Genomic DNA, 13,866 nt, shown 5'->3' with positions numbered 1-13,866 from the left:
AGCTGGGTTCGAGCTGAACCAATCAGCAAACACCTGTCTATCCTGACCCCTTTCAACGACATAGGGAAGAGAATTACCTCTTGGTTGAGCTCCAGACTGTTGCTGGCTGAGCATAGATGGGTGTGTAAAACATACATGTAACGAGACATGGGGTGATGTTTCCAAAGGTATTTAAGCACCTAGTGAGGTTATCAGAAGCACCTAGGAGCATAAACTTCATTGATTTGAAGGGTAGTTCAGTGCACAGATGGCTCTGAAAAACCCACTAGGGGCCACAATACATTTTAAATTATGGACCAGGCCCCTCACCAAAAGATATTGAAGGCCTAGTTGATAAGGCAGAGAAAGGGAGGGAGGGGAACAGTCAACAAGAGGGGAAATGACTGGCCCAAGGTCCCATAGCAGGTCACTGGCAGGAACAAGAACAGAGCCCAAGTGTCCTGGCAACCACTGCACCATGCAGCACAGAGTAAACAATGCAACACAGCGGTAATGGAGGGATAAGACTGGCCCATTGTTACACGCAGGCAGAAGTGCAGCTGGGATTTGGTGCTGTAAATCAGTTGGGAAGCAGACAGCAGCCGTCTAGGCACAGAGCTGGGGGGAGAAAAGCTGCCACTTACCATTCTGGAGGAGTCCACATCATATTGCCCTGCAGCGTGGGAATCAGACGGTGCTGGCGTTTTAGTCTATCAGCTTCATGGCCAAGGTGTGAGGTTGGTGATGGTCTCGATGGAAGGCCCTTCTTTGCGAGGATTGTTGGATTTGGATTTTGCTTTGTTCCATCCTTCACTCTGCCTTTGAACAAGCCACTCCTTGAGACGCAGCCTCAGATGAGGTCAAGTAACAAAGCTCCATTGATTTTAAAGGAGCCGATCCAATATACACCAGTGTGATAACACGCTGGATTGATTGTCAACGTGAGGAGCACTGACAACACCTAGTCATTGTAAATGACGAGTGCTCTGCACCTTTGACAGTCATACAATCAGATCTCAGGGAAAGGGGAATCCGGGCCATTCCCTTTGTAGCTCTAATCCTAACCATCCCCCGTCTCATTCCCTCCACAGCCATCACACAATGGACTGAGGAAGAAAATGTCCAACCGAACCACCGTGACCGAGTTCCTTCTCCTGGGATTCTCCAACGTTCGGGAGCTGCAGATTTTACATTTTTTGGTTTTTCTAGTGCTTTACCTGGCAGCCTTGGTGGAGAACATTCTCATCGTCACAGCCATAGCCCTCAACCATCATCTTCACACCCCCATGTACTTCTTCTTGATGAATCTGTTGATCCTAGACCTTGGCTCCATCTCGGTCATCATCCCCAAATCCATGGTCAATTCCCTCATGAACACCAGGTCCATTTCTTATTCCGGATGTGTCGCCCAAGTCTTTTTTTTCTTATTCTTTGCTTCAGCAAATTTTGCCTTATTGACCATCATGGCGTACGACCGATTCGTCGCCATCTGCCAACCACTGCACTATGAGATGGTGATGAACAGGGGAGCTTGTGTCCAAATGGCCGCCAGTGCCTGGATCAGTGGTATTCTCTACTCCACGCTACACACTGGAAACACTTTCACAATCTCCTTCTGTGGAGGCAATACGGTGGATCAGTTCTTCTGTGAAGTTCCCCAGCTCCTCAAGCTGGCCTGCTCTGACTCTTACCTCAGTGAAGTTGGAGTTATTGTCTTTAGTGTGTGCTTAGCCTTAAGCTGCTTTGTTTTCATAACTATGTCGTATGTTCAGATTTTCAGAGCAGTGCTGAGAATCCCCTGTGAGCAGGGCCGGCACAAAACCTTCTCCACCTGCCTCCCTCACCTCATTGTGGTCTCCTTGTTACTTTGCACTTCCACTTTTGCCTTCCTGAAGCCCACCTCCAGTTCAGCCACAGGTCTCAGTCTCTTAGTGGCTGTTCTCTATTCCGTGTTGCCACCAATGATGAATCCCATCATCTACAGCCTAAGAAACAAGGAGATCAACGGTGCATTGAGTAAATGGATGTGTTGGAGATTATTCAGCAAGAATAAAATGTCCATATGTCTCCTTCGGTAGCAATTTAATTCAGTGTTTCTTAATAAATATAATCATCTGATGATATTATTGCCTCCGTGAGAGCATACTGTGCAATCTGTTTATGAAGTACTGGGTTTCAACACTAGTAAAAATCCAGGAAAACATAACTCAAGAAAAAAAGTAATTACTATAGGTTTACGTTAATGCATTTAAGATTTCTTTCTATCTATCTATCTATCTATCTATCTATCTACCTACCTATCTATCTATGTATCTATCTATCTATGTATCTATCTAATTACTGCTACCCATCACCATAGTATCTGATCACCTTGCTCATACTAACCATAGCAAAATGTTTTGTGTGGTCTGTGGTTCTTCTAAATTTTAAGGATAAAATCTCTGACAGAGATATGAGCACATTTGTTCTTTGTGGTTTTTGTTCGTTAGTCACAGTTTTAGTTTATCTTTCCTTAGTTTGTTATTTTTCTTTGTATCTGTGTTCCAGTTGGGTTTGGAACAGGGAAGGCCGGGAGAGATGGTCAGTGTTTGGTTCAACAGGATTTTCAATATCTGATTTCTTTTGGGAGTGTCCATATGTTTTCTCTTCAATGGGGTTTTCTGAGACAGCTGTAGGTTTTCTCCCCACAATGATAAAAGGGTGCAAAAGAGGTTTCCTCATGGCCAAGTTCCTCCTGAAATGATTATACTGTTGGGATATTATTGTGTTATTGATGATGTGTTGAGGGACAAAGAAATTCAGGTGGTGTCTATTTATTATTTTAACCCTCAATGACTATGTCAAAGATGTATGCAGTGGATCTCTGTCATTCCCAGGATATTAGAGTGACAGGGTGGGTGAGGTAATATCTTTTATTGGACCAACTTCTGCAGATGAGAGAGATTAGCTTTCGAGCTACACAGAACTCTTCTTTTACTTCACCCACATTCTCTATGTAAAAGCTGTGTCAATCTGGCTATGGTGGAAAGACTGCTTCGAAAGAAACTTTTCCCAGCGTTTTCTAAAGAAACTCTAACTTGTACAATCCTGGAATCATAGAAGAGGAGGGTTGGAAGGGACCTCAGGAGGTCATCTAGTCTAACGCCCTGCTCAAAGCAGGACCAGCCCCAACTAAATCATCCCAGCCAGGGCTTTGTCAAGCCGGGCCTTAAAAACCTCTAAGGATGGAGACTCCACCACTTGGTGTAATGACACCAAATTTGGATTCCATGGAAGTCTCTGGGTTTTAGCCCCTCACTTCAAAGTGATTAGGATTTGGCCAATAGCCTATATACACAAATCATCCAGATTTGGCTGAGAGCTCCCTGGAGAAAGTGAGTGTGATGGAGATGTAAGGGACTGATTTCCCAACTCATCTTGATCACCACCAATGTAGACTAGACCAACTGCAATCATCAGTTTAATACTGATGAGGTTCTGGCCCAAAGTCTCTGCACTCAGTAAAGACCTAAACACTGGTGTAAGTTACTTGACAGGGGTCATTTTGTTGTATCCTGGGTATAGGTGGAAAAGTGCCATCACACGCTCTGATCTATTATTCCATACACCATCGTGAGTCGATCTACTCACTTCCAAGCTGAGAAAGGGTCCAGAGCTTGGTCTATTAGTAGTATTAGGATACCATCTTTGTGCATGGTTGTGTACATTACATATATGACAGAGAAAGCCCGGGATTAGATAGAGATACGGGCAGATAGGACCATTCCTTGTCCTAACACACAATCTCATAACGATAGATTTCTACTTGATTGTGGATTATGTTTGCTAGGTAGCTAGATAACAATTATTCCATGCAAATTATTGTGCTTCTTTTCCTGTTAATGATTGTCTATGTTCAGATCATGATTTTCTTAGAAGTACTCCTTATTAAATATTATTTAACAAGGATTTTTTATGACTATATCTTACTCCATCGCTCATTTACAAAGAGCTCATCATAAGGACTCAGTGTTTGAACTTTGATCTGTTTGCACTGGATACATTTTAAATATGCTCTGGTTTGCTTCTCTAAACAAATGGAAGTATCACACTCAGGTTCCTGAAAAATCAAGGGGTCAATTCTCAACTGGTTTAATTTGTCCTAGTTCTATTGACGTCAATAGATCTCTGAGAATTTACACCTAATTTGGATGATGTGGTCTAAACACCTGTGATTATGAATTTAACAATCACTTGGAGTATCCTGTGCAAAGGCTCTGATCACACAAGCCACTTCAGCCCATTCTTCACTTTAAACATCTGATTGGCCCCATTCAAGGTTTAAAGATGCTTAAATCCCAGATGGTTATGTATTAGGATTATGGATATGGTTTAAGGCTAACACCAAACTGGTATCAGAAGCTGACACTGTCCCCATTTCTCTCCTTTACCAGTCAAATAAAGCCCTAAAGTACTCTCTCCTTCTGTGGTCTGAATTCTTTACCTAAAACAACTCGCTTATCGCAAAGACAGAATCTCTGCGCCTTCTTCTGCAGACTCACCAGCCCCCTATGTCCCTTCATCCCCAACCTCCTAGAGGTCCCGCTCACCAGTAATGTCATCCCCAAGATGTTGACCAATGTGGCAAGCAATCGGGAGCCCAGTTCCTTCCTAGTTTCCACACCCAACCCTACTTCTGTTTCCTGTTTCTGTTTACTTCTTCCATCTCGTTGTCATGTCCTTCAACTGCTATGTGATCATCTGAGACCTGCTGCAATACGCCTCTGGCTGTTGGTTGTCACATAGTGAGGACTACGTTTTGCAAAAGCACATCAATGACTAAGGCCTGGTCTACACTTACTTGGAAATTCAGCGGCAGTCGACAGGAGTTATGGAAGCTGCGCATAATAGCTTGAGTAACTCCCGTCGACCGCAGTGCTTCCTTTCGGTGCGCCATCTTCACTGCACTGCGCCGATGGGAAATGCGTTCCCGTTGACACAGTGCTACACCACTTGAGGGGATGGATTTACTGCGTCGACTTCCTGATCGATTGAGCAGGTCGACACTGACTGCTCAATCCAGAAAGATCGATCTGATGGCGGTGGTTTTGCTGCTGTCAGTATAAACGTACCCTTAGAGAATCAAGGTTCTATTTTCAAAATGCCTTGTGTGGTTTTAAAGGAAAAACCTAGGCACCATGGATTTCAATGGGCTTTATGCTTTCGATAATCTCCCTTACGCACCTAAATACCTATAAAAAACTGGGTGTTTTATATTTATATGTGCCAAATTCACTTTTGAAAATGAGATTTAGGTACCTAAATCACTTGGGAAGTTAATAATTTTACCCAATGGCAGTACATGGGGGAGAATATGTGTGTGATGTGCGTGTGTTTATATGAGAGCAAGAGAGAGAATGTATAAAGAGACAATGAATAGCCAGATCTACCCTAGAAAAGCTTTCCCGATATTTCAATACAAACACACTCTCCCAGTGTATATGTACTAGTAGTTCTGCTGGGATAGCTTATACTCATTCCCTGAGATAAACAAGCCACACCACAGAAGCACTTTTAAGCTAGTTTAACCATAATTCCACTAAGAGTTTTACCGGTACAGAAATGTAGCAAAAAAAAAAAAAAAAAAAATATCACACTTCCTAACTGACAAGGTTCTCCTGGAGAAAGTTTCTAGTGTGGGTCTGGCTTACGTGTTTCTTTTTGTGATATTCCATTGTAAGTAGTGAGTTTTACAGGCCTGTGTGCGTCCTTCGGTACCTACCTACCTGCTGCAAATGTCCAATATCATGTGTTTGCTACTGAAAAACAGTGTGTGAGTTTTGTGTGATTGTCAGTGTTTGTTCCGGAGAGGGAGTGTGTTTCTGAGTGTGCATTACTGTGCTTGTTTGTGAATACACAACATTGTGTGTTTATTAGTGAAAAGTATTGTGTAACAGCATATGTGTTGTGAATATGCATTATTGGATTGCACTTAGACTGGCCTCATTTACGCGGAGGATTGCTCCGGGTTACTCCATGCTTCAAAGAGAGCCGCTGCTCTCAAAATGCACAGCATGTTACTGCAGGTTTACTTGAGGTTTACTTTGCGTCAATCAGAGCCACTGCTCTCAATACACACAGCGTGTAACTCCAGGTTTACACCAGATTTACTCTGTGCTTCAAATGGAGCTGCTTCCCTCAATAACACAGCATGTTACTCCAGGTTTACTCCAGGTCTATGCATGCTTCAATCAAAGCAGCTGCTCTCAGTACAAACAGCGTGTTACTCCAGTTTTACTCCAGGTCTACTGCATGCTTCAATGAAAGCAGCTGCTCTCCATACACACAGCGGGTTACTTCAGGTTTGCTCCAAGTCTACTGTGTGCTTCAATTAAAGCAACTGCCCTCAATACACAAAGTGTGTTACTCCAGGTTTACTCTGTGCTTTAAATGGAGCTGCTGTGCTCGATCCATGTGGTGGGTTACTCCAGGTTTACTCCAGATTTACTCCTACCATTTATACGGGGAATTACGTCGTCTTCCACGGGGACGCGTCCTCCCATTTTTTCCACACCTGGCTCAACTGCGCTGCAAATATGGGGAGTTTCCCGCAGCTCTGTGTTGGCACTTACCCTGGCCCCAACCCCCCCAGCGAGGAGTCTCTTCAGCCAGGCCCAGCAAGAAGGGGACTGAAGGGAAATAATTGTTTGCTTGACCACAGTTACTCCATTTTAGTTTCTTTAAGTGTTCTGCTCTCTGCTGAAATCACCCACCCCCCTTTTTCCTTTTATCCTTACAGTGCTTATCTTGTGCCAGGGTCAGAGAAAGGTTTCCTAGAAGAGGCAAGGAGACAGCCCCAACTGGTTTTAATTAGTTATACAGCCTTGAGAGATAGACCAGGCAACTTTGATAGATAAGCTGAAATCTTCTGTTAACATATTTTCTGTTATGCATACCTTTATAATTAATAGAAGTAGAAAAGTATAAGCCAATAGCAATAGTAGTAATAATTTGAATGTACCTATAAGCATCAAGAATTTATGCATATGTAATTTCTTTGTCTTGTTTGTATAAATATGCAAAAGAGCATGCCTTGGGGTCTCACACTGACCACCTGCTGGGATATGTTTGACCTCTGCAGAAATAAAGTTGGAGACTGCCTAACTACCTGCGTGGATCTCTTTTCGGTGCAGGGTAAATGAACCTCAATTGGAATCTTTTTCCAACAGGACCCAGTGTGGGGGTTGCTCTAGTGGCCCCCCCACCCCACCCAGGTGAGCCAGACCGTGCCTCGTACCTGGCTTAAAGTTCAGTAAGGCTTTCTTGTTAGAGCAGGTCCCCTAGGGGAAGAAGAGCACCTGGAGCAGAGCAAAGGGAGAGTCAGATAGTGGAGGGGTGGGGGGTCCAGAAGCAAATTGTGGGGCAGAGGAGCAATCTCACCTGTGGCCATTTCCCCCAGGACGTGGCACATCACTTCCTCCACCACCTTCTTGTGGGAGGCGGGGTCGTGGTGGGACACTAGGATGGCTTGGTTGAACCGGAGCAGGGTTGGGGCAGGCAGGGGGAGAAATGGGTGAGGAGGGCACGCCATGGGGCAGAGGATGGACCCACGGCCAGGGCTCCTCCACCTAAGGCCGGCTCGTCCAAACACCCCTCACTCCCCGTCCCCTCCCCTGCACTCCGCTGCCTCCCACGCATCTGGTCGGGGGCCAGAACCACCAGAACAGGGATGATGGGATGTCCCTGGGCCTGGCTCTGTGCCCCACCTCCTGTCTCCTTCCTCCATAGCTGGAGGCCCATGAACCCTGCACCCCAGCACCCCCAAACTGGGATGCCCCTGCTGGAAGGGATGCACCAGGGGAACCTTCCAATGGGCAGGCCATGCAATGGAAGGACCCATCACCCCACCCCACCCCACGGGCCCGTCCATCCGATGACCCCAACACCCACCACTGGCACTATCCAACAGGCAGAACAAGCAACGGAAGTGTCCATCTCCCACCCTGCCCCATGGGCTCATCCATCCAATGACCCCAAAATCCCCCATCGACACCATCCAATGGGCAGACCAAGCATCTCCCATCCCACCCCATGGGCCTGTCCAGCCGATGACCTCAACACCCCACATGAGCACCATCTGACACGAAGACCATTCAACAGGAGGGCCAGTCCCTCACTGCCGATGACGGGCACATGGAGGTTCTCCATGCAGGAGACCACCGTGGGGAGGTCACACAGCAGCAGGATGATGGGGTCGAAGAAGGTGGAGTGCAGATCTGCAGGAAGCCCAGGAGGAAGAACACCAGGTGGCTCAGGAAGTAGACGGAGCGATGGGAGATGGAGCTGAAATGGGGGAGATGGAGACGGTGGGTGTGGGGTTGGGACAGCAGGGGGCTGTGGATCGGGAGTGAGGGGCACCGGCAGAGCCAGCTCTTACCTCTTCCACCCCATGAGCGGCTCCTTCAGTTCTTCCTTGGACCGCCCCAGCTCCTGGAGCAGCACGAAGGGCCAGATGAGGCAGAGGATGACGAAGGCCAGGGCCACTCGGAGCGGAGACAGTGTTGTCCCGAGCACGTAGAACTGCGAAGCAATGGGAGAGATGTCACCCCCACCCCCAGCACTGAGCTGCCCCCAGGGGATCTCATCAGGCCAGCACTGCAGGGCCTGTCCCCTTCAGAGGGGGGCAGCAGGGACACACACACCCATCACCACTGGAGGGCTCCCCACAACATAACACGCAGCGCGTCTTGCCCTTTGTGAGTATAGTCTGGGGGCAGCCGCCCACAGGACAGAGAGGAGGATCCCCATGGAAGTGAGACAGGCCCAGGACGGTGGCCAAAGGCCCCCCTCAGTAGTGGCCGAGGTTGAGATAATGAGGCAGGAAGTTCCACAGATCCACATGCACGTAAGACAGCCACGGTAATTCTGAGCTGCGCTACGTTCCCTTATCCACACACATTGTTCTGCCTCTCTGTGTGCGCGTACTGTGTGTGCCCTATGCTGTTTTCTGTGGCAGTGTTTAGTTATTTTGTGCACAGTGCATGTTTTTTGCATCTTGCGGATGCTTTGTGTTGTTTTCTGTTGTGTTTAATCGTCATGGTATGTCTGTGTATATTTTGTATGTACTGTGCTACTTGCTGTTTATTTAGTTGTTGTGTGTACATGTTGCGTGCTGGTGTATATTTTGTGCCTAGTGCGCTATTTGCTGCTTGTTTGCTGTGTGTGCATGTTGTGTCTTTGGTGTCATTGGCTGATTTTGTAGCTGTGTGTGTATGTGGTGGGATACCGTGTGCACAAAATGAACAAATTGCATGAATATTAAACCTATTTATTAATAGCAGGGAATTCCCAACTAACGGCAAATGGAAGGAACACAGCCTGGGACGACCATTTATAGGGACGCTCTGGGAGGTGCCTTGTTCCCAACAGCTGCGAACTGGTGTTAGAAAATGGAGGACGAAGGCGACTGTTATTAACGGAGGCTTTTGGCCAGGGTCCGTCGCAGGCAGCGCCCTGAGGCTCCTGGGGAAACCCAAACGGTTCCCGACCTGGCTCTTAGAAAAGGAGCGAATTTCGTCGCTGAACTATCTTTTTCGGGACCAGCCTTAATCCATTGCTGGTAACACTCTACGATGATTGATTGCCCATTGGGATTTCTCCGGAATAGGGGCCGGTGACTCCTGCAGATATAACCCAGGCTCCTGTGGCTCCTAAACCCCTTGGGCACCAGAGTGACACTCCCAGACCTAGATATGAAGGCTGATAACGCCGAATGCAGAGTCCCTGGCATGTGCTCCTCCCATCCCCCCACTGACAGACAGACAGACAGACAGATGATGGGGGTCTAGGGGGATAGGGCGCTCGCTATGGGGCGCACACAGCTGCCTTAATCAGCTCCGTGGCTTGGGACGGGGCGGGGTGGGGGGCGACAGACCGGGTGGGGATCCAGACCCCAGAGCTTTGGCCCAAGGCCCGGCCCCGGCGGAGCTGCGTGTGTGTGCGGCGGGGGGGGACGGGGACGGAGGTCACAGGGGGGTGCAGGGCACGGCGGAGTGGCGGGGGGGAGGGGAGGAAACCGGATGCCAACCCGGAAGCGGGAAAGGAAACGGAGGCAGCCACCCGGCCCCTCCCCTCACAGCGACCCCCCCCTCCCACCGCGCCGGTGCCGCAAGGAGCCGGCCTAGGCAGGGCCCTGCATCAGCAGAGTGGGGGTCCTGCCCCGTGCCGCCCCGGCCCCCCCCTTGGCTCGCTGCGCCCCCGCCAGTCGCAGCTCGTGCACGAAGGGGTTGAGGCCCCCCGGGCCCCGTCATCGCCCCCCCCCCAGGCTGTGGCCGGGCCAGGGCCGCAGTGACTGGGGGGGGGAGGCGGGATCACAGCATAAGGGGCGGGGCCGCGCTGGGCATCTGCGGCGTCGCCCCGCCCCCTCCATCTGTCCGTCCGTTTGCCTATCTGTCTGTCTGTCTGGAAGAAGGAGCAAGCCCCCCGCTCCCACCCAGCTCTGCCGGTGCCCTCACTCCCGACCCGCAGACCCCATGTACGCCCCTCCACCCCCCCCGACTGGCCACCCACCAACACTGCTGCAGGGGCGTTCACCGCCCCCCTTACCCCCCTTCCATAATCCCACCTCCCACCCTTCACCTCGCGCGCCCACTCCGGGGCCTTCCAGTCCCCCCCCGGCCCCCCCCCCCGCTCCCGTGTCCTGGTTTCCACCTTGTACAGTGAAAGAAAATAATTGTTTGCTTGACCACAGTTACTTCATTTTAGTTGTGTTTAATGTTCTGCTTTCTGTTGAAATCACCCACCCCCTCCACTTCTGATTGTTTATGGTGCTTATCTCTGCTGCGTCTTATGAGGGCTGCATATTCAAATCTCGCCGCCGCCGGGCAACGAGACAGCGCCCCATTGGCTTGGCTGCGTCACCCATGCAGCGGCTGGATCAATGGGTGTTGGCGTTGGGCTGGGGCATTTGCCTAGGCTTGGCGTCTGTCGGGTCCCGCACACGACCTGCTCCTGCCTCCGGGTGTCTTTGAGATGAGAATCTTATCGCTACGATAGTTCCCTGGGGTAGCAGCCTTGCTTGAGGACTTGGGCTTAGGAGATCCTGAAGGTACCACCTGGAGGGCAGAAGAGGGCAGAGAACAGGTTTCCTGAGAACAGCCAATGAGCTGGAAATTTGGTCCCGGTTGGCTGGCCGGCTGGGCTCCAGGCCAGGAAGGAAGCAGGGGTGGCTCTGTATCTTAGGGAAGGGGATATTGAAAGGCAGGAGCTCTGGGTTGACTTTCAAAGCTGCTTTGAGCAGGGCTTCTTTGCTGCCTCCCTGTCCCCGCCGTGCGTGCATGGGGTGAACAGTGCAGTGTAAAATCAGCTTCTCCCAGCATGGAACTTGGCAGAGCTTTCGCTTGACACCTACCAGGGATCCGACCTATTGACACCAACGCGGCGATGGCTGCTTCACACCAGCTGGGGGACCTGGCCCACGAAGTATTTGTGTCATTTTGCAAAAGGACGGTGGTCACGGCTGTGTGGAGGCACTTCGCGCTCGTGTGATTTTAATGACCCCTTCGCGCCGGGCCCAGAGAGCATGAAGAAATACAGAAAGCCTCATCTCTGTCTGTGAACCCTGCCGGGCGATTACATTTCAAACCACACTTCGCCCTCCGCTAGGTCTGCACCCCCGAAAGGCGTGTGAGACCCAGATTAATGTGAAAGTCCCGCTCCAGGTGAGGGGGGAATGCTTTCCCTTTGAAGAGCTGGACTGGTTCCCAGTTAAACTGGTGTCGAGTGTGTGAGATACGGCTGTCTGCTCAAAGCCGCCTTGGATCTTGCAAGTGGGAGCAGACCTACAATGGCTCATGACATCAACAGCTAATAAATAAATAAATAGCCGTTAATACGTAAGTATTGGCTAATTGTTAATAGCTAAGACATCATATACACACATAATAAAATAATAATGTTTATCCATATACATCAAGGGGGCAGGAACCTAATCATTAATGACCAATACGGTGTTAATTAAATTAGGAATTGATTAATTACTCATTGTTAGTTCCTAAACATACATTGATCATCGTTATTTAATCCCTTTCAATGTCTTTTATGAAGGACACCTCTACGATAGGGGATAGAACAATCTGGCCAGAGACATGTTACTGTCTTATTAATAATGCCATATATCTAGTCATGAATTACTAACTTTGATTATCCAATGAAATGATTGCGTATCACTTAGGAATTCCTGATGGGAAATCTTTCTTTAAGAAACTTGTAATTTGTGGTTAAAACTCATAATTGACAATTAATAACGACTGGTCACAATCCAAATAATATTAATGGTGGTCTGAGACCGGAATGTGTCAGTTTGAGCCCAGTCTCATGGGAAAGGAATTTAAAGGATTGACGTTCGTTAAATTTGCGTGTGAAAATGATCAGAGTCTGGCTCTCTGCAGCCCAATCGCTCAGAATTTGCTGTTGAAAGTAAATAACACCACGCAGGTGTTGAGCAGATAACGGTCAAATCTGTTTTCTAATAGAGTCTTTCTTGGCCTGAATGCAATTTAGAGAGAGAGGTTTAAAAAAACCCATGACCTTCTGCTCGCAGTAATGTGACGTCTTCTTCTTTTTCTTCATTACTAATAAAATATTTATTTTCTCAATTTCCTTTCTCTCCTGATGTTACAATGTATAAAGATTAAACAACAATAAGAAAGCAACAAGTAGAAAAAAAGCCAACTAAATTGAATTAGCTTAACCAAAAATTTTAGTTTTCTCTTTTGAATGTATTTTTTATTTCATTCAATGTGATTAAGATCTCTTTACCAATATGAATGGTAACAAATGGTGTTTATTTGTAGAGGTCTCAGGACAATGAGGTCTCTGTATGAACATGTTTACAGCATTGTTCTAGTTATTATTAAATAGTTTTAGAGAAGTGCATATTGACTTTTAAGGTGATACAGGAAAAAACGAGAGATGTTATTGAGTGTGTAGAATGAGATAAAAGTCAGATTCGATTGCTCAGTAAATAAATTCCTATGATCAGTTTGTGTTTAATACAGATCAAATATTATTTATTGTCATTGCAGAAAGACATTGAAATAACAGCAGATGGTGTCAATTGTGGTATTTTTAATAAATATATATAAACAGGTTACTAGACTATTCAATTATTATTAATTATAATTGTTAATACTAATTTATTAATAACTTTAAGCAATACAATTGCTATTGAAACTTATTTATAAAGAAAATGAACAGTATTAGACTGGTTTATAATATGATGTTAGTTTATGTATGATTATAAGAGATGAAAATGTAGAGCTATACATTCCTTTATAAGTGTTATAACTATAAAGACGTGATTTCAAAGATATTGATATGAACTGAATTGTGTTATAAACAGCCGTTATTACTTAGTATTTATTTAGAAGACCTGCACAACGTTTACCATCCGTTACTTCATTTTAAAAATACCTAAGTAAAATATTTAGACTCAAATTTCTCTACAAACATGTGACGATTATTACACGGAGCTCTCCGTCACAATGAAGCTCTCAGTCATGCGGAAAGCAATTGATTAAAAAGAATAAAAAGCGATACGGGTTTTCAAGGAGTTGTACTAGCTCCAGGAACTTTCTAAGGTAAATGTTCACGTCAATACTAAAAGTACATGTTTCAGAACAGGGATAGATAGATAACGCCACATAGCACAGCTGGATGGATAGATATTTCTGTGTAGGGTGGACAGAGATAAGGCCATATCGCACAACTGGATGGATAGATATTTCTGCGTAGAGATAAGGCCACGTGGCACAGTTGGATGGATAGATAATTCCACAAAGGACGGATGGATGGCTCAAGGGACAGAGAACGGGGCTGATGAAATAGATTGGTAGTGAGACAGAGGGG

General features: G+C 47.1%; 1 protein-coding gene across 1 annotated transcript; it reads left to right on the top strand.

Moving 5' to 3' along the window:
• Window positions 1–1,097: 1,097 nt before the first annotated feature.
• On the top strand, window positions 1,098–2,057 carry LOC137153595 (olfactory receptor 14A16-like). The gene has a single exon (XM_067549104.1). The coding sequence runs from the start codon at window positions 1,098–1,100 to the stop codon at window positions 2,055–2,057; it is 960 nt and encodes a 319-aa protein (XP_067405205.1).
• The last annotated feature ends 11,809 nt before the right edge of the window (window positions 2,058–13,866 follow it).

This window comes from Emydura macquarii, unplaced genomic scaffold, assembly GCF_026122565.2.
Source record: "Emydura macquarii macquarii isolate MOO-44397 ecotype Brisbane River unplaced genomic scaffold, CSIRO-AGI_Emac_v2 contig_265, whole genome shotgun sequence".
Lineage (NCBI taxonomy): Eukaryota > Metazoa > Chordata > Testudines > Chelidae > Emydura > Emydura macquarii.
Note: the sequence above shows the minus strand (reverse complement) of the source record. Positions and strands in the feature narration are given on the sequence as shown.

What these genes read in the sequence shown, in the direction of transcription:
- LOC137153595 (XM_067549104.1), top strand. Translation starts at nt 1,098, where the DNA reads ATGTCCAACCGAACCACCGTGACCGAGTTCCTTCTCCTGGGATTCTCC.